Source organism: Calliphora vicina, chromosome 1, assembly GCF_958450345.1.
Source record: "Calliphora vicina chromosome 1, idCalVici1.1, whole genome shotgun sequence".
Lineage (NCBI taxonomy): Eukaryota > Metazoa > Arthropoda > Insecta > Diptera > Calliphoridae > Calliphora > Calliphora vicina.
In genome coordinates, this window is record NC_088780.1 from 29,135,519 (window position 1) to 29,158,299 (window position 22,781).

At 29.6% G+C, this 22,781-nt stretch overlaps 1 protein-coding gene across 1 annotated transcript in view; it reads right to left on the bottom strand.

Annotated features, from left to right (window-relative positions):
* Positions 1–1,766: 1,766 nt before the first annotated feature.
* LOC135962726 (rab-3-interacting molecule unc-10-like) overlaps positions 1,767–22,781 on the bottom strand; it is a 94,772-nt gene continuing 73,757 nt past the window's right edge. Inside the window, exon 6 of the mRNA XM_065514631.1 lies at positions 1,767–1,781. Within this exon, the coding sequence (XP_065370703.1) occupies positions 1,767–1,781 (15 nt within the window). The remainder of the gene's footprint in view (positions 1,782–22,781) is intronic.

Sequence of the window (22,781 nt, forward strand, 5' to 3'; positions counted from 1 at the left end):
AAATAACTTGAATTTTCACTCAAAATGCTTAGGGTGTTTTTTTGTTAAGCATTCATTAGTCATTTTGTTTTCATTAACTACCTTAAGGCCATCGCCGCGATTGGAATCTTCACTACTGGTAAAGGTACTGCTGGTATCAATACCCGAATCCTTGGTGGCAGAATCTTGGCTTCCCTGACGCTCACTGTCCCACTGGCGGGACCAGCTATTGGCATTGTCACTTAAACTACTATTATTAGTGGCAGTGTTGTTGGCGCCTAATTTGGCGCTGGTCAATATTGTGGCCACGCCCACATCCACCGCCGTCGAAGGTAGTATGGTGGTGACGGGCGGTAGTGACGTTAGACCTGGCACTAATGGATCATCATCGTCGTGTGCATCGAAACGTACCGTCTTCTTTATTCTGCGCTCGGTGAAGCGACGTGAATCTTGAGCTTTGTTCGACTGTGTTGAGCCAGGACTGGGAAACTCATCCAGATAACCATCGACTAAGCTGCGTTCACGACTTAAACTACGTGTGGCCCCTTCAGATGTTGATCCCGTTAACGATGCCATAGTTGCACTACCGCCTATATAACGTTCATATATGGATGTGGCTGATGCCGAAGATTTTGAGCTCAAATGTGCTGTCTCGCTGCCTATAACAATTTGTGGCTGTTTGTGGTTGTGCGTATAGTTGCTACTGCCAACACCTCTGGCGGCAGCAGTAGCCAAGGGTGGAGCTCTTCTAGTACCATAAAATATCTCACCACCGCTTAGAGCAGCTGACAAGCCTCCTCCACCTCCACCTACACCTCTTAATCCTTCAATGCCCACCGTTTGCCGATCGTGATTGGAGCGATTAAATGTATTACGTTGTTGTACATCCAAGCGTGCTGTACGTGTTAGAGGATATTTTTCCAGTCTTTCACTATGCAAATCGTAACGATCACGATCTGCTGATGAATACAAACGATTGCTGCTCGACAATCGATGGTAGTCGGTGCTATATGAGTTGCTTACACTTAAAAGATCACGTTCATTAAGACTTCGTTGCTGGCGCCAGGGTTCCACACGCAAAGATGCTGCAAGATTTTCAAGAGTTGAACACAAGAAAATAATAGTAGTTTTGTTGTTCATGTCATTACATTTCAATTGTTTGTTCTTTATTTTTGGGACAGAGAAATTTTTATTACATGGGTTCTTGTTTTTTATTTTTTTAATTTTTTTGTTTCTTTATTGGTTGGGTTTTATTGGTATACATCCTCTCTTGGTAATTATTGAAATTTAATTGGTTGTTTGAGTTTGTGGTGGGATCAATGTTCTTAGGAGTTTTTTTGGGGAGTTTGATTTTAATACAAAAACAAATTGTTGGAAATTTTATATTTAAAAAATGTAGGTTATACTTAAGTTATAAATATTTTGTAGTTATTTATTTCGTTATTTAAATAAAAAAAATTTTATAATGTCCAAAAAATATAATATTTTCTTAAATTTAAAATATTTATAAACTAATTTCCGTTTAACTGGAAAAAAGGTTAGCTGTCATATTGTGTGAAATAAACTATTTTACTTGTTAGGAATTGTAACTCATAACTCCAAACTAGAATGATTTCTGCTAATAGCCTTTACAGTTTGACAAGTTGAAAAATAAGCTATAATTTTATAATGAAATGTCACTACTTCTTAACATACACTGACTGACTATGATAGACTAGAGTCTGTCTAATAATGACTTACTTATAACCTGATTTATAAGTAATTCTAATGTGCAAATGAATGTGTAATTACAGCATATCTTGCTAAAATAATAAATACAATATTAGTTTTTATTGATATATCCCTACACTTTGTTAGTTATTTTATTGGCATCCAAGTAACTACTTTTTTAAGTGAATATCTGCAAGCGTATGCTACAAATATTTGCCTAAAATATTAGCTAACAATGTTTATGTTCATGATGTGAAACATATTATGATGGGAAAATATAGAAAAAATACAGCATGTCAAACTTTTTAGTTATTTATTAACAACGAAAATACTGAAAATAACATTAAAATAGGAAGAAACTAAAATTAAAGACAAGTAAGAAGTATAGTTGGGTTAGCCCGACCATATGATACCCTACACCGAGCGCAGAGGTTTGCTCACTAAACACAACATATAGAGTAGTAGTATTCAAGGACATTGTTTGCTTAATAATCATCTCCCGTTTATTGCCTTTCTCAAAACTTTATGTTTAATTCAATGAGCGGCTTAAAATATCAATATATAAATAGATAAGAATAATTTACTTTTTAGTTTCATACTTGTAAAAAAGTTAGTTTAAAATATATATTTTTTTTGGACATTATATAAATTTTTTAAACTTTGATATTATTGACCTTAAAAAAAAGTTTTGAAAGAGTTGTAAAATATTTATAAAATCATGCTAGAATAAGTTTTGGATCAAAATATACGAGAAATTATGTTTTATCGTTAATGCATGATAAAATGAAAGACGGTTGGGCACCATCTATCATCTACATCAATATCCCGATATTGAAACAGACAATGCTTGACCAGATTCATTTTAAAATAAATACTTATGAACCAACGATTCTTTCATGATTCCTTTGGGATGTATTTGTACTGCAATTTTTCTTATGATTATTATGTTATGATTGCAACGATTCAATTTGGGAACCGAAACGTTACCCGACAAGACACTTTGGGGTAATTTAAAAAAATGTAAATTATTTGTCCGTATATATAAACTTAAAAAGTACAAATATCTTCCGTTTTTGATCCGTTTTCTAAACCAGAAGAAAGTAACAAATTCCATTTTCTTAATGCTTATGTCCTCCTATACGATTCGTTCATACATCATTTTGCAATCAGACTAAATAAATATAAAACAAGTAAGAGAGCTATATTCGGCTGTGCCGAATCTTAGATACCCTTCACCAAATTATACTTAAAAATTATTATTTTTAAATTTAAATTTTTTTTCGAAATTTTTTCTTTTCGAAATTGTTTTAAAAAGTTTTTTTTTAAATTTTTTTTAGATTTTTTTTTTTAAATTTTTAAAAAAATTTTGTTGGAAAAATAATTCATGTCAAAAAATTTTTTTGATGGAAAAAAAATTCGGGTTAAAAAATATTTTTCCCGATTTTGACCCATTGTAGGTCTAACTTAATATAGCTTTATATACATCATTGCAATGGACATTAAAATATCTATCATTAGATATCCATATTGTCTATATTAATGATTTAGTAATCCAGTTTAGATCATAAATAGGCCAAAAATCGAGGTTTTCACTGATTTTTCCTTATATGTATCTCAGCCATTTGTGAGCCGATCTTGTCGATTTTAAATTGCAACCGAGCCGAAAGAATTCCCGACATATTGATGTATGAATCATGTATGTGAGTTATTTAGGGGCAACGGAAAGTGGATTTCAACATACAGACGGACAGACGGACATGGCTATATCGACTTCGCTACCTATGACGATCCAGAATATATGTATATGTGACTTATGAAAAGGTGACTTATGACTCAAAAAAGAAATTGCGAGAAACATCTGTAAAAGATAAACAATGCATTTCTTCAGTTTCTTAGTAGATTTGCTTTTGCATTATGAACAGTCATGCCCAAAAGGCAACCAAAACAGGCAAAAGAGCATAAATGAGATAAGTTCGTGTGTGTATTCGCATGTGAATGGACAAACTTAGAGATGCTTACACAGAAATGACGAAATGGAGGAAACATGGAAGGCAAAAAGGCAAAGCAAGTTAGTTAGTTCTAGTTTTCACAAAGAGCGTCTCAAAAACTATCGAAACCAAAAAAAAAGTGGAAAACATTTTTTTGAGTCATAAGCCACCTTTTCATAGGGTCACATATACTTTGTGGGTTGGCAAATGAAAAATGTAGAAATTACAAACGGAATGACAAACTTATATATACCCTTGCCACTCATGGCGAAGGGTATAACAAGTAGAAGAGCTATATTCGGCTGTGCCGAATCTTATATAGCCTTCACCAAATTATACTTCAAAATAAAAATTTTAAATATTTTTAGGTAAACAAATTTTATTTTTCTTTCCAGTTGTTTTTTTTTAATTTTTTGAAAAAAAAATTTTCGAATTGTTTTTTCAAATTAAAAAAAAAGGCAAAAAAATTCGGGTTAAAAAATAGTTTTTCCGATTTTCACTCATTGTAAGTCCAACTTACTATAGTCTTATATTCGTCATTTTTATTTTTTTTATGAGATTTGCGCCCCCTGTTGTGGGTTAGTGGAACTATTTTTAAGGATTCAAAAGACATTAATTGCATTAATTTTTGATGCAGAATCCATTGATGAAGTCAGATTTGCAATATATTCAACCGTTTTTGATCTACAGAAAAATGTGCTCAAAATCCGCGCCTTTAGGTGTGTTGAACCACCACAAGGAGTGAAAATTTCCAAAAAAAAGGACGCCATTATTTTTATTTACTCAAAAACCTTCAGAAAAATGATGATACCCGCAAATCAAATTTCTGAAATTAACTCTAATATACATATATACCCTTTTAACGAAGGTAAAGGGTATAATAGGAATAATGGAGAGACAACAGCAAATTTTCTTTAAACAGGAGTTGAAAAGAGTTCTTACTGATGAATAGGAAAAGATCGTTCCCAGAGTTTGCCGCAAACTAGTGGAAAGTTTGTCTAAGAGACCATAAATGGTTATTCAAGCAAAAGGACTCCATACAAGGTATTGATTATTATGGTATTTTTACTTTTTTTTAGCAATATAAAAGCCGAAATTAAGAGGTATATAAAAAATTTCCTAGTGTACTATTTTGCCTTTTAGCCTTTTATCTCTATACTAATGGTTTTAATTAAATTATGAACGTAAACATGATTTTCTGAAAGGACCTTAGTGGTCCGTTTTTTAACAAACTTTATAGCATGACTTCTGAGAAAAACTGATACTGATGTTCAATTTTGCCATGATTGCTACATAAATAAAATTTTTAATAATATTTGTAAAAATACCTATTTGAACCAAACTCAAAATGGTTCGTCCTAGGACCTAACAAAATCTAAAATTCTTAAGATAGTAGGTTTCATTATAAGCGAAAAATATATCGTGCAGTGAATTTTATTATTTAACAAAATTATTTATAATATAAAATTTGAACATTTTTATTTTATTATTTATTGGCTAATTTAACTGGTGTAGCGTGCTAAAATGCAAAGACTGAAGATCCGAATCAATCTGTTATATTATAAACGGTAAAAGGGGTTATAAAATCACATAATTATGATTTAATGGTCAATAGATACAACATGATATTATTTACAACTCTTTCAAGAAACTGAAACTTTAAAAGTCAATAATATGTTAGCTTTCGCACTTTATAATTTTACTGCAATAAGGGCAATCACAATCTTAAACCAATATTTAAATATATAGTATATAAATCAAATATTCGTTTAGTTCTAACATGAATACCCCTGTTATAATTTTAAAACTTATTTAACAAAATGAATTCATACTTAACCTGTGGCCTAAAATAAAGAAAATTTTTCAAATATTTATGTGTGTATTTAAAATATATTTCGCTTTTGTGTCAAAAAAATAACTTAGTGTATATGACAGATTTGTTGTTGGTGTTGTTGTAAAAAAGAATCATTAAAATTCTAAAATTTCTTGAAGTAAATTGAAGTGTGTTTGTATAAGTATTTATTTACTTAGTGTTATTGTTATTATTATTGTTTGTGTGGTTTTAATTGTATTGGTGTGGTAAACAAATGTCTTGATTTTGAGTTGAGATTCGAAAAAAAATATAGATTTGAAACAGCATTAAAATATCCATGCAAATTTTCCACATTTTCATAGCAAAAATTTACAATATTTATTTAAGACTTTTAGGGGGACTTTTCAAATACTTAAGGAAGTTTGAGTTTAGGGAAATTTTAAGGAATAATTATGAACTTAAAAATTATTGAAAAAAAAAAATTTAGTGTGAAGGTGTTTCTTATTTTTATTTTTTTTTTTATAAAAGTGTGATAAAACGGCTTGAACAGGCAAGACAAGGCAAATATTTTATTTTATTTTTGGTAGTAATAATAAAGTAGAGTAGAAGGTTAAAGGCAAGAGAAACAACATCAATTCTTATTTTATGTTTTTTTTTGGATAGAAAAATATTTAAAAAGATTTTTGTTTTTTGGTAATTTGTTTAAATGAGGCAAAAACCAACACCTTGAATTTTATACACAAACACATACACAATAATTATTGAAAAAAATATAGATATAAAATACAAATAAATACAACATTTTCCAAAGAAAAGCAAAGTGTAGATTTTTTAGAAAAAAAAAAACAAAACAAAATTTGTGCCAGGAAGATTTTGTAAGAAATATTTAGAAAAAAAAAACGTAAAGATCACATTGACATGACATTCCATGGATACAAATTTCTTTTTTTGCTTTGTGGTTAGTAAATTTTTTTTTTAATTTTCCATTTAAATATTTGTATATTTAATAAAAAAAATCATAATGTAAATAACATAAAAGTAAAAAAATTTTAAAGAAATTTTCTCTTACATTTGCATGAATCTGTAAGTCGCCGGGCGTTAATACACCACCAACAACAACACCAGAACTTGTTGCAGTAACACCACCAATTTTACCTGATATTCAATCAATTCAATCAAGAGGGGGCATGTCATGGGCGTGGCAGGTTGGTTTGTTTGACATACACACACACACATATATTTATATAAATATTTCATAGCGTGGGGGGCGTGGGGTTGTTGGTTGGATTTGGTTGATTGTGTTTTTTTTTGGAGAGGGGTCACAGGTCACACACAGTTTACAACACATACACACATACAAAGTTGGTTTTGCACAGGAAGTTTTGCGATTTTTTTTTATAACAGTTTATTTTGATTTTGTTGTTATTGTTGTTTTATTTTTAAGGGAGGTAGGAAATATATATAAAAAAAATGAAAAAAAATATATAAAATAAATTAATTATATTTTCGATTTTTTATGATTTTTATTTTTGGAATAGAAGAGGAATATTGTACGAGTTTAGCAAATCATTTCATGATTTTTGTTAAAATTTTGTTATTTATATTAGTGTGTGGTTATGGTAGTTTATTGTTTTTTTTTAACAAAATTTTTAAAAAAATTTGATGTCTGTGTATTTAGGTATTAGTAGTGTTAATTTATTTTAAATAAAGGGACATTCTTTATTTTATTTTTTTAGGTTTTAGTAACACATTTGAAATTGTGGAGAATTTGTAGGATTTTAATTTTTTATTATACAAAAAATAGAATTTTTTTTTTTGGAAAAATAATAGTAAGTATTAAATATTTGTAGAGTTTAGTGTTATATAACTTAGCTGTTAACCTTAAGATTAAAGTAAATTGAGATACGTCTAAAATATGTTTTTATGTACAGCTATAATAATGAAAAATCTAATATTTTAGTATTCTTAAAGCAAGTCTCATAAAATATATACATAGGTTCAAAATAAGATAAAATTATTCTCTTAATAATAGGATAACTATTGTTATTAATTAAAAACTATTTTAATATAGCAGCGATTTCAGACATTTTAAGAATAAAAATAATTCCCTATATAGAGTAAATAAGCAAACACATTTTTCTTTTAAAATTTCAATAATTTATTTTCGAGACTGAATGGGAACTATGAGCATCTATGAGCCGATCGCTATGAAATTAGGTTGTGTGGTTTATTACTATATGAAACTTATTTTTGATAAATTTTATTTGGCTACAAACATTTTTAAAAGATTTATGCTCGTTCTTCATAAAATTAGCATGACTTCCGTATAAATGGAACTTATTTGGAAATAAATTTGTGTAGATACCAATTTTCAATTTGAACAGGTTTTGTCCTTGGGCTTAAAAAATGTATCTTGGACTAATATTACAGACATCAGCACAAACGCATAATACCCTCACCTCACCACTATGGTGGTGTAGGATACAATTAAAGTCCACTACTTGATTTAAAATTATTCCCTTTAGATACTTTGAAAATTACCACTTGCGTATATTTAACAGGGTATCTTTTACATTGCTGCAATAACAAATTTATACAAACTATGGTCACTGTTAGTTAAGATTGAAATTATTGCAATTTACTACATATGAAGAGTTGAAACAGTCTACATACGACATTTTTATGGCAAGACGTTAATTTCGTAATTGATAAGTTGATTTACGTTTATAGTAGCTGCGTATTTAAGATTTGGTGCTACTTTTTTTTATTAATTTTAATACAACGAATCTGCAAATGGCGAAAATAAAAGAATTATCCACTAACGTGGGAAAAAAGTTAAGTAAAGTAAAAGATGGGGAAATTGTTAGTTGGTCAAAATCTATACTTCAAACTATCATTTGTAACTATAAAAGGTTTGAATGATATGAACGTTAGCCAGTAAGAGGACGTCCATTAAAGTTTTAAGAAATATTAAAGCGTAAATTTGTAAGAAATGTCCTAGATATTCCAAATAAAGTAGCGTAGAATTAAAAAAAATATCAAAAATTTTATGGAATTGATGTCGATGCAGATACAATTAACTGCTGCTTTAAAAAAAATTGGACTTCAGTCGTGCATGGCCGTTTTTAATTAGCTTATGTTTTGGAAAAGGATTAGTTGTACAGACAAATGCTAGTTTAACCGTTTTGCAAAGGATGGTCACGCAAGAGTTTGGAGGAAGCGAGGTACTGCCTTAGACCAAAAAACGTGAAATGTATTGAAGAAACTAAATCGTATGAAAAGTTTTGCGATTAAGTGTACGTATCAATTTCTTTTATATAAATAGATTTGTATAAATTACATAAATAACTACCATTAGCTTGATTTAGGCTTTCTTGTTGAGGATTTAACAGATTTGGGTGATAATTTTATCACACACATTTTGTAACGTATTTCTTATAAATGGTCTTCCATTAGGGAAATCCGAACTTTGACAATTGATAGAAGCCTTATTGTTGAAGCTACATCTATCAAAGTGGCTGTCATTTATTAACTTATTCCATGGACGGATAAAGCTTTCAGCAACACGTGCAAATGCTAAAATTGAATGGGCCTTGGAGAACTTCGAAACTGACCATAATTTGCATCAAAATATCATTTAAAGAACAAAAACAATTGCTGAATTTGGACGATATCAATCCCCATTAGATCCAAAAGCATCCAATGCATCCAGAAAAAGTTTGGTGTGAGAAAGACATTGGCCACGCCATCACCATCAACGGGGAGCACTATAGGTCAATGATTACCAACATATTTGGACTGAATATAATGATATGAATACCAACTACATGTGGTTTCAACAGAATGGCGCTATGTGGTACACAGTTCATGTCACAGTGGACATTCTACACGAGCTATTTGAGGCCATGGTCGTCTCACGTGGATGTGATGTGAAATGACCACCGAGATCGTGCGATTTTACCCCGTTAGACTTTTTCTTGTGGGGTTTTTTTTAGTCGCAATAAGATACAATGCCATCAATCAAATTCTGCCTGATTTATGAGAAATAATCATGGAAAATTGTATGGACGCCATTTAGCAAAGATGCTGCGGACATTTGCACGATGTTATATTCCATAAATAATCGATAGCCCTTTCAAATGAATACAAAAAGTTGATGATATCTTGCAAACATGTAGCTTTATTTAAATTTATATATAGAAAGTGCTTAATGAAAGATGTTATATAAACGTATAAGTTTAATTCTCTACGAGATTTAAGTTATCCCTAATTAATCTGCGACATAAAAAACATAAGGTAGACATGTTATACATCAATGGATAGAAAATTTTGTCTATTAAAATATGACAAAAAAATCTTTTTATTTAGTTTTTGCGAAGATACAAATTTTTAAAAATTTTTATTTATTAATATTTTTTAATGAAATTTTACAGTTAGTCTGCTTTTACACACAGCAAGTTTACTTGAAGCAAGTCTCTTCGATTCCCTTTTTAACTTGCTCGAGTGTTTACACACAGCAAGTCTGTGTTCAATTTTATATGTCAAAACCTAATAGACGCCATTGTGAAAATGAGAAAACAAAAGAGAATTGAAGAGACTTGCCAGTACAAGCAAGTGTGTACTCCTCTTTTTTCTTCTTGCCTCTCTCTCCTATAAACTCTAGACTTGCGCAAGAAAACTTGCCCTATGTAAAAGCAGACTTATATAGATTTTTCTATTGAAAATGCAAAAATGACAAATTTTGAAATTTAATATCAAGAATCCCGCATTTTTCAAAAAAGTTTTTAAAAATCCCAAAAATAGGATTTTTTAGTTTTTTGGCTATAATATCCATACCACGATCGGAGTTATCGAAATCCTTTACAATATAATTAAAAACATATTGAGCTATCTCAAATGGGTTACTATATTTTGTTATGGATTATGCGATTTGAGAATTTTTGCCCTAAATTTAAATATTACTTTAAAAAATTAAAGTTTTTTGGATGGCCCTGAACCCCTCCGTATCAACTACTTTTAATTTTTTTTTTTCATTTGAAATATTTAGTGTAAAGTTGGCTTTTCAAAAAGTAGAAATTCCTAATACAAAGTACTTTTTTGTCCAAAAACTAGCGAAGAGTCGCCGTTTTAAAATTTTTAAATTCCCATAAAGGAAAAATAGAGAAAATCGAGAAATATTTGGACACTCTGCTATCAAAAGACTGGAGTAGGGAGATTAAAAATTTTGAATTTTCAAATTCGAAATATCTCCTAAGATATAAGAGATAATTGATGGTTTGGATGGATGGTTGGTTGGTGCTCGACGAGTAGATTCTATATGTGTATTTTTTTTGGAAATCGGAACAAAAACTAAGAAATAGCAGTATTTTATATATTTAACATGCCTCAGTTGTTCTAATTTGGGGACACCTGGATGCGACCCTATTAGGCCCATGAGGTCCAAATTCAAAACTGAAACTCGAAAATACTTTCTCTTTGCGTGTGTGAAAATTTTATTTAAACGGGACTAACCGTTTAGAAGTTACAGATTTATTTTCCTCTTTTTCTCTATACTACTGTGTGATAAGAAACCTTGGTATTTCAAAAGTGCATTCTGAGCTGCATGTTACGAAAGTCTGATTTTATTGCATTCGCGAAAAATAGCTTCTTCAATTTTTGAGCTCACAAAATGATATAGTAATGCTTTGTAATGACATGGGACCCTTAAGCTACAAAGTTAACAGAAAGTTCTGCCGAAATTTTCCATTGTCGTTTTGAATAAATGTGGCTAAATTTCATTGATACAGCGTTTCATTTACTCCTTCAATGCACGGATGGTTGAGGGCATGTTGATAAATACTTTGACTTCAAATAACCTACTGAAATGAAACCCAATGGTGTTAAATAACTACTTGTATTTATATATACCTATATTTGATTCAGGAGGTATATATATATTAATTTTTGATCCCTTGAAATTTTAAAGTCTGACCCGCTCAAATAAAACTGAGTACGCAGTATTACTATGAATGGTACTGCTTTCATATATGTACCAATTTTTTCATGCATACAAATGACTGTTGCATTTGATTAAGGAAATTTAAAAACAAAAAATCTATCAATTGTTATAAGTAAAATATTAAATATTTTCCTAATGACTTGCTAAAATATACCTAAGTTTATAAAAAATCTTATTTAAAGCTAAATAGTTTTGACTTTATCACAAATCCTATGTGGCTGTATTGGTATTTTATATAAATAATGTTTTCATATATAAATGCATGTTGATTTCATATTAACGCCCATTTTCCAATAAATTTAATAATGAAAATGCAAATTAACAACAACAAAAATGTAGAAGAAAAAAAAAATAAACATAAACTCGTACAACACAAAACAACAGTAAACAAAAATTAATTAAAAGAAATACAATTCAACAGCCTGCATTAAAGTGGGCAACAATGGTAACAACAGCAACATTAACAAATATTGCAAACAACAATAATAAGGAAAACAACAACTACAACAATGACGACGACGATAACGATAAAAACAACGAGGACAAATGTTGCTGCTGCTGCTGCTACTGATGATGATGACAATACTCATTGTTGTAAGAGTCTGTGTATTGAGTGAATATTTCTAGTATTTTATAATGTGACAAGTAAAACAAATACATATGCATACACTCATACACAAAAACACAAAAACACACACACACAAAGAAATAAATAAATGAGAAAAAAACAACATTTTTACATTTCCCTTTTCCGCCAACTGTCTATCATTAAATTTATTTCATTTCAGTAAATGTTACAAAGTATAGAGGAAGGAGCAGAGGAAATAGGATGGTGGAGTGAACCAAAAAAAAGAAACATTTTTATGTGAAACAACGAAATTAAAATAAATTATATACCACAAAATGGTCCAGTTGTTGAAAAAATATAAATATAAATAAATTAAAGAAGTGTTTGTTGGTGTGTGTTTGTGTGTAGAGTTAAAAATAATGACTTGAAATGCGCAACTGTGCGTATGAGCAACTATAATACAATTTCCACAACAAAACACAAATAAATGTACAAACACAGGCACATTCATCGAAAGGACATACACACATTCTCACACACACATATTTATAAACACCCGCATACGAGTCAAACATTTGTTTACACTTATTTAAAAACTCGTACATTTACACAAACAAACCGCTGATTTTATCTTAAACACACGCGCACATATACACACAAACACTCACAAAATTTATTACAGTGCACGGTGGTCAATTCCGGCCAAAAATCCATAACTTCTTTATTTCTTCATAAAAATGTTTGAAATTTGGTATTTGTATTAAAAATAACATAACCAACCGATCGATAAATATTTCGATGTTCAAATACAGGGTTTGATCAAAAAAGCATGGACGTTCTAAAAGTATCAAAAAAATTGCATGCAAGTGGCTGAAATTTAGTCCAAAAATAAAGAATAAAATATGTGATCGAAAAAAAAATCGGTCATTCAAATTTCGGATTACATATACAGGGTTTGTCGAAACAATCATGGACGTGTTAAAAGCATCGAACAAATTATGTTATTCATGTAAATGCCTGAAACTTAGTCCAAAAATGAAGAATAGCATAAGTGATTGAAAAAAAATGGTCGTACAAATTTCGGAATACATATACAGGGTTTGGCCAAACAAACGTGGACGTTTTGAAACTATCGAAAAAGTTAGGTTATTCATGTAAAATTTTAAATTTGGTGTACATTTAAAAAAAAAAACACACTTGATCCATCGCAAAAAAATATTATCAATTGCATATAGGAGTTGGCCAAATAAACATTGACGTTATAAAAGTATAGAAAAAAGTATGTCATTTTTGTAAATGGCTTCAAATAGGTTTATAATTAAAAATAACATAAATGATCCATTGAAGAAATTTCGACATACAAATACATGGTTTGGCCAATTCAGAATAGACGTAAATAACTCTCAACCTTACACAATTTTTGAAATTGACCAAAAAAATACAAAAAAAACGTGTAAAATATGTAGGCACTGAAATCGTTATGGTTATTGGAATGGCAAATAATTGCAGCTGAAATTTATAGTGCTTACTCCTGATACTTTATAGTATTAAATGTAATTTACACTTAACCTCTAATAGCCCCTTTTAATTTGTTCTGGCCTTTCAAACTTTTTTTAATTTAGTTTCTATAGATTTTTAACTAGTTCCAAATCATTTCACTTTTGTATAATAAATAACATGCAAAAACTCCTTAATAACTACGTAGAATGGTTAACTGCTAAATGTTTTATAGAAGCATGTGCTAATTTGCAAAAAAAACTTTAAAGAAAAAAGCACAGGCTACTTCAATTTAAGAGTAAAAAAATCACATTTTTCTAATATTAAAATGACAACAAAAAACCTTTGACTTTACAGCTCTATAAATAACCATATAGTTACTTTATAGCCAAAATAGTTATGATACTGTATAATCTGAAGTGTTAAGAAAAATTTGCCATCAAAATTTTATAAAAATTAAAAAAACAAAAAAAAACATTTTTGGCCGGAATTTACCACCGTGCAGTGGCTTGAAATGCTAAAAAATATTCCGAAAATATATGATGGAAAACTTCACTATTCACCAAATTTATTCAACGTTTGCCTTTGCGTTTTATAAAATGACGCCCTTAATTTCTAAAGATTTAATAAAATGTATTAATTAAAAATATAGCATATTTTTAGGCACCGATATATGTAGGCGTATGATTTATGTGGAATTTTCGCAGCATATTCAATATTGCTTATACGTACAGTTGTAATAACTAAATAAATTTAAATTTTGATTTAAGATTTGATTTCTTTAGTTGGGAAAAGAAAAAATTTCAAAATTATAATAAAAAAGCATCAGTGTGTAAACAGAAGTGATTAAGCCATTAACATATAAAGTGTTTATTGTACTGAAAAATATAATAAATGCAATATTTAAAACACACCATGTGCCGAGCTATTCGAATGTCTTCTATCTTCTATTTTAATTATACTAATCCCAGAAAATATCCCAATCAATTGAATTTATATCAAAATTTGTTTGAATAAATTATACAAAAATTTAATATTTTACATACGACTTTATTCCAAACCACAAATTCAGTTTTAGACAAAACTCTTCATCTATTGAACAACTACATAAAATATACAATGAAATAGAGAAATCTTTTAAATCAAATAAAATAAGTTTAGCAATTTTTCTTGACATTGCACAAGCTTTTGCTAAAAAGTGTCATTAAGGATTTTTTAAATAAATTTGTTAGCATTTATTTCCACATCAAATCGTTCATATCTTGCAATACTGCATCAAAGATTGATTTTTCCTAATTAAATATGATGACAATTACTAACTGTTTCATTAAGTGCTTCCTATCTTTAAATTTAAATTAAACAAATAAGGCTGAATTTGACTGATGGCATGGGTTATGCTGACTTTGAGGGCCGCTGTTGCTTTTGTTTTAATCGCTTAGACTTGCGAAGAAACACCACAAGACAAGGTCTAACGGGGTCAAATCGCAAGATCCATTTCACAGCTCATCCATGTTAGAAGACTATTTCCTGAAATCGCTCGTGCAGAATGTCCAATGTGTCATGAGCTGTGTGGCTTGCAGTTGACGATGATGGCCTGTCCAACGTCATTGTCAAAGAAATATGGATCCATGATGACGCACCAAACATTGACTTTTTTCGGAATGCTTTGGGAGTTCCCAGATCTCATGTTTATTAGTATCGTCCAAAATTCTACAATGTTTGTTGACATACCGATTCATCCAGAAAGTGGCCTCACCATTAAATTGGGGAATCAAAAATTTATCATTTGCACGTGTTGTTGAATGCTCTATCCGCCCAAGGATAAATGGCAGCTATTTCGACAGATGTAGCTTAGGAAGCCATATTGAGACAGCCTTTATATTAGCGGGTGTACCACAGTGTAGAAATCTTGTACACATTCCTTATTTAATTTATATTAAAGACCTTTCCCCTTCGCAGAACAAAAATATTTGGAGACACAACTATTGGACTATCGAAAATCCTGAACAAAGCAGAATAACGATAAGATGGATAACAAAGTAAATAATTCCAAATCGGTTTCTAAAGATTTTACAAGAAAAAAATATCACTACAAACCACTGAAGATGAACTGCAATATAACTCCCTATTCAAAAACAATTAAATGACGTTGGATATTTTTGGACTTAAAAATATTTAAAATTAAAGTATTTGAGACAAAGTAAGAAAAGTAAGTCCTACAAAACCGAAAAGTTTTAATATAAAAAATGAAAAAATAATAATGTAAAATAAATATTACTTTATTTGCCCCACCAAATGGTTGATAGTGATGTTTTCACCTAAAATTTGACAGTTTTCATAAAAAAATTATTTAACCGACAATATAACTATAAGTTAACACATAACCAGACTTTGTTTTAATAGGGGTTAGAGTGTTTATATATTCAAAAGTTATATACACATTTTTCAGCCCATTGTGCATTAATATATGATAACATTAACACACAAAAATAATTTAAAAAATATATACATAAAGCGACACACACTATTATGTGTTAAAAATAACTTTTTAGAAACATATACATATAAAAAATATACATTAGTGTGTCCCAAAAAAGATCTTTTTTCTTATTTTCAAGCATAATTTGAAAGGTTATAGGTTAAATTATTTTTGAGATTTTTTTCAGATTTTTCGGAAGTGGTTTAGAGGTCGCTCAAATAGAGTTTTTGCCAAAATTCGGGTTTGTCGGCCTTTTTTTGAGTTTTATTCATAACTTTGTCAAGATCCACGATTTTCATTACTTTTGAGGACACAGTTTAGGTTTTGTAATGAATTGGCTCATTAAGGTGCCCTACATTACAATTTTTCGAAATTTTTCCATAAATTTTGTAAATAAGGCTTTATAACTTTTAAAATTTTTATGAAAATGAAAAAAACTAAAAATGTAGTTTGAAAGATCAATTAATTAATTCTTAATAATTTAGAGACAACAATTTTTGAATTTGCTTTTATCGTTCCTGAGTTACATAAAGCAAATGAAAACTTTTGTGTACACAAAATGATTTTTATACCCTACAACACCATAGTGTAATCAAACTACAAATCGCAATTTCAAAGATAAAATTTAATGCAAGCTTTTATATTGCCAATTGGACGAAGCATATTGAATTTGGTTGGAATCGGTCCATTATTTCTACTAGCACCCATACGATTGACCTATCTAAAAATATATAAAATCTCATAAATATCTTAGTTATATAGATATCTAAACCAAATTGAGCACAAATAAGTTTCATGTAAGCTGAACTCGCGCCTACCAAATTTTGTGGTGATCGGTCCATAATTAGTCATAGCTCCCATATAAGGTCCACTTCCGAAAATCCCTTTAACTAGTATAAATCTCTTAAAAATATTCGTATTCAAATAAAATTCAATACACATATGTTATATATATACAAAAGTCATGTCACCAAATTTAATAACGATCGGTCCATAATTAGTCATAGCTCCCATACAAAGCCCACTTCCAAAAATCATTTTAACGAGCACAAATCTCTAAAAAATATTGGTACATTGTAAAAGAAAATTGTTGTCAATAAATTATTAAGAATTAAATGATCTTTCAAACTGCATTGTTAGCTTTTTTCATTTTCATACAAATTTTAAAAGTTATAAAGCCCTTATTTACAAAATTTATGGAAAAATTTCGAAAAATGTAATGTAGGGCACCTTAATGAGCCAGTTCATTGCAAAAACTAAAAATGTTTGCACAGAGAAATAAAGCATGGACATTTTTCTTTTAAACTGTGTCCTCAAAAGTAATGAAAATTGTGGGTTTTGACAAAGTTATGAAGAAAACTCAAAAAAAGGCCGACAAACCCGATTTTTGACAAAAACTAGACATGAGCGACCTCTAAACCTCTTCCGAAAAATCTCAAAAATACTTTACCCTATAAGCTTTCAAATTATGCTTGAGCCCCAACAAAAATTGTTTTTTGGGACACGCTTATATACATATATGTATTTAATGATCTGAGGTTTCTAAATTTAATACATAAAGGGTCTTCCAATAGGGACTTCCGAACTATTACAGCTGAAGCTACATCATGCAAATGATAAAATTATTTCATCACTACGTTCTAAAACACGTACGACAAAAATATAGCCGCTGTGCGTTCTCTGAACAGGTACTCGGTCCATATTTCTTTGAGAACGACTTTGATCAGGCCTTTACTTTCAATGGAGAGCCATTTAAGTAGACAATTACAATTCGCGTGAATACGATGGTATGAGCACCAATGTCACATTGCACTTTCTGCACGAGCGATGTGAGGGTATTGTCATCTCATGTGGAGGTTATCATACTCTTTGACCATGCTAGACTTTTTTGTGGGGGTTTCTTAAGTCGCAGGTCTATGCGAATAAGCCACAAATCACAGCGGCTGTCAAAGCCGAACATAACCCTTGCCATCGGTCAAATTCAGCCTTGTGTATGTGACAGAGTCATGGGTAATTTGAAATTTCTGATGCGCATTAGCCAGCGAAGCCGTGTGTATGTTTTCGCGATGCTATGCATGAATTTCAGCTTAATTCCTTGTCATCAAATATGAGCAAACTCTGAAAATCTTAAAATTTACCTACATATTTGTTTTGTTCTAGGACTAAAACTTTGAGAAGTGATAGAATAAACAAAAAATAAGTTTAAGCATCGACAGTTATTTATCTAGTGCTCCCTAATATGTGTATGCATTATACATGTGTCTAAAAGTAGGTAAAATTTATATGACAATATCTATGATCATCACCATCATCACACTTTTCAAATACCAGCACTTGTATAAAGATTTATATCACACACTTATACACACACACGCTGTCATAAAATGTCATCAATTCCATGACCATTTTATAAGCAGAACGCAATAATTTAAATTCATTAAACAATTCATTGTTATTTTGACACATAAAACCGGCATCAGCAACAACAAAAAAAGCCAGAAACAATAAAATATGCTAAAAAATAAACTGGAGAAAGTGTCACAAAAAGAACAAAAAAAAAAACAACATCACTTGGTTATAAATTACACATTGACTGCATTATGATGCAGTTTATGGGAAATACAAGTTTTTCAATGGTTTATGGGTTTTTATTGTGTAAAAAAAATTTTCTATAAAAAAGAGATGCGTTTAAGAAATTTTGTTTTAGTAATGTGCCAAAAAAAAAAAGGAAATGGCAGCTATAGTATTTGCTATAAAGGATGAAACTTATTGTTATTGGTCAACACATAGGACAAAATGGTGCCAGAAATAGAAATTTCGCCTGATTGTGTGAAAACTGTTTCAATGACGACTTAAATACGCAATTCCTATAGCATACTTTTAGGCATTGTCTGTATTTCTAGAATGTGACTTACTACTACATATGTATGTACATTAAGGCAATGTCTGTTTTTCATTTATAACGGTTTAAATTCGCTGTTCCCATATGACTTACTACAGCATACTTTCAGGCATTGTCTTTTTTTTTTTGCTTTCATATTGATTTATTTTGTAACAACTTTAAAACTTGTATTGCAGTTTTTGCAAACAAAAAAAAAACATAATCTTAAATTGTTTCTCTTCATCACTACAAAAAAAAAAAAAACAAAATAAAAATGATTGCATGTTGTACAGCGATCATACTTATTTAAACATTTCTATACAATATCTGGTTATACTATTGCAAAAATACATTTCATATAAATTGTTACATTTAATGTAGTCTTTTGTTTTTTTTTCTTCCTTTTTGCTGTTGTTGTTGGATTGTGTTTTCTTTTGGTTTTCCTTTCCATTTCTATGTATTATTTATTGTATTTACTTTGCAAGGCATTTATCTTTTGTTTTTATTTGTGGTTTACCGCATTTCACTAGAGTTTTTGTTGTTATATGTTTTTCTGTGGTCTTTTTGTATTTCATTGTATTTGTTGTTCTCTAGTTTTCTAGTCTCTAACGTGACCAAAATCAACTGGCAAGTAGAAAAATAAAAAAAAAACAAGAAACAGAAACTATGCCAGGGGTACGTGCTACTAAATCTTATTTTATTCAATTCTTTTTTTTTTTTTTGTTTCTACTTTCCATTACAATTTCTGTGTTGAAGGTAAACATTTTATAATATTAGAAAAAAAACAAACTATTGCATAGAAATGGAAAAAAAGAAGTGGGCATGAGAATTGAACAAGAAGAAATTGTTTTATAGAAATCAGAGGGTTGTTTTGCAAATTCAAATTAAATAATATAAAACAAAAATACAAAAATGTATGCTATTTACTGTCGAAATTTAATATTTAGAAAATTTGATTTTTTTTAAAACTAAAAATTCATAAAAGTATTTCAATATTAGATGTATAAGTTTGTTTTTACTAGTGATAACCTAATATCCCTATTTATCCTATATTTAAACAAATATATGTTAAATTCTAAGCTGTTTCAAATTGACCAGACACCAAAAATCTTTAACTAGAATTTTTCAAATTTTATTACATAACTTTCACCACCACTTTATTTATTCCCTTTACATCCCAACATTTATTTGTCCTCCTACCTATAGTGCGTTTTATTACCATTTATTTGTTAGTCAAAGCCTTAGTTTACCATTTTTTTATATTTTAGTTGGCAGTGACACACATTTTGTATGAAGAACAGAAAAAAATAGACAAAAAAATATATTTGAAATAATCTAAACAAAAAAGTATGGATTGCATTTAAGTGGTTACAATTAAGTTAAAGAAAGTAAATGTATATTGTCTTTTTGAAATTGCTAGCAATTTTACAGAAACTTTTTTTTTGAATATTGGCATAGACATAAATTTGCTTTGTTAAAGAGATATATTGGCAATTTTGTAAAACCAAATGTAAATTATTGAAAAAAACAGCATTAAAATAAATTTTTCAAAATCTTTTATTAGCAATATCGTTAGCTTAGTGAGCAAACGTGCTAATTCCACTTTTTTATGAAAATTTAAATACAAAAAATTTAAATAACTAAAAAACGTTTACAATTATTTATAATTTTTTCGTTGTTATACTGTGATATGCAAAAGAGCTATTTACATTTTTTTAAACAAAGTTATAATATTATTGTCTTAGAATAGGTCTTTTAATCAATGATTTATAAAGGCAAGGTTTGTGGAGTTTCTGCATAGTAAATATAGATAGTATAGTATTTGATATTTGTGAAACCCGTACTGGGTGAAGATTAATAGTTTAGTAAAATTAAGAAATTGTATAAATTTTTGGGACATAATTTACCTTAATAACTAAAAAGATTGTAATATGGTGATTTTCCACGAAGAAAACTATAAAATTTTAATTAATTTAAAATGTTAACGGTTAAAGGTATGATAACAAAATTTTAAGCTAATTTACACTCAATTGTCGGAAAATTAATGGCATTATAATTTTTCACATTTTTTATTTTTAAGTACCAAAATTCCAAAAACGGGGAAAATGTGTTCCAAAAACTGAGTTTTTTTAGAAAAGTGCCTACTGTGATGTTATTTACCGTGTGATAGTAAAAAACCTTTTTAAGTATTTAGAAAACATATAAGGTTGTTCAAATATGAAGGTTTTTTGAGGATCGGTTCTTTACCTTTTTAGAATTTTTTACTCAAACCGAAATTTTTTTTAAAAATTATCCAAGTTTGCATAGGTCTAGGAGGTGATATGTCCGCTGAAGTGAGCAAAGTTTTACTTCATACGCTTTTGCATTAAATTCTCTTTCCGGACAATATAAAAATTGCATATAATCCTAAAGAAATCCCATTTTTTTTCTACAAGAGGAAAACTATATGGGCTTTTTTTGTAAAAAAACGTAAAAAATACGGCCTTTTTTACATGTTCCAACTTTGGATGAACTGTTAGCAACCCAGAAAAAATTTTGTGAATTTTTGTAATGACAACTAGTTATTTCATGCATTCTTTTGTAAGGAGTGGTGGTTACCCAGCACATTATTTTATTTACTAGAATAAGTACTTATTTTTATACAGGCTGGTAATGAACTTTTGCATTTAGCACAGCTTTCTAGTGTGTTTGACTGGAAAACGGGAGGTTAGTGGTTCGCCACCTGTCAAAGCCATTCATTTTTTGTTCATATCATATTCATTTATATGTTGATGTTAAAACTATTGTTAACTTCCAATAAAATAACTCATACATGGAGCAGTGAGTTAGCAGCTTGACTATCAAACACAAGCAAATAATGTGACTGTTCGATTCCACACAAGGGAATTTTTTTTGTGTTTTTTTTTTAGCTACATATTCTTGTTGTGAATTTACTACTTATTTCTCAACTGATTGTAAGTACATTTGTAAGCTTGACCCCAGAATTTTTAAAAATCTCGAACAACGGTAAGTAGTGTTTCAGTCAAATAATAAGTAGTTATCGCTTTGCTCCAATTATACTTGCTGGCTTACTAGGTAAGTAAAGTTTTTGCTGGGAAATTATTTTTATTTTATTAAAAATTTTATCGTTAATATATATTCGGTATATTAGAAATAAATTTCGACCCTCCGTAAAAAACAACTAAAGAACGGAGAGAAATTAAAAAAATAAATCAGTATACCTAAATATCTCTGCAATTAATAGAGGCAATAATTTTTTATAGATCCTCCAAAGGAATATTTATATTTTAAATTTCAGCTCATTCGGATGATTTGAGACCCGAAATGACCAAATATGAGGCGCAATTCAATGGCTATCATTAGCTCTAGAAAACTTAACAAATTTAAATCAACTTGAAAACAGCTCAGCTCCAACCATGTGAAATTTCGTAACAATATCTCCTATAGTTGCCGATATACCGAATTATTAAAAAAACCACTGCACGACAGTACATATCGTTACCTTAATACCTTATTTGACCCCGTATTGTCTTGCTGCTAAGCCATTACACAGAGAACACAGATTCGTGATAGCAACCAAATTTGTTGTTAATCGAATGATTCGGTTGCACACATCGAATTTTTCAGTTCTATCAACAGAAAGCCAGTTGATAAATCAGAATTTCCGTTGAAGCAACCAAACTTTTGTTACGCTTTTGTAGCCACAACTGTAAAATTCGGACACTAATGTAGAATCATTCGATTAGCAACAAATTCGATTAGCAACACGAATCAATTTTCTCTGTGTACCATTTCATTGCATTTATTATTAATTTTTAAAATTTCTGTCACACAAAAACCTAACAAATCCTATTTTCAACTGAACAGT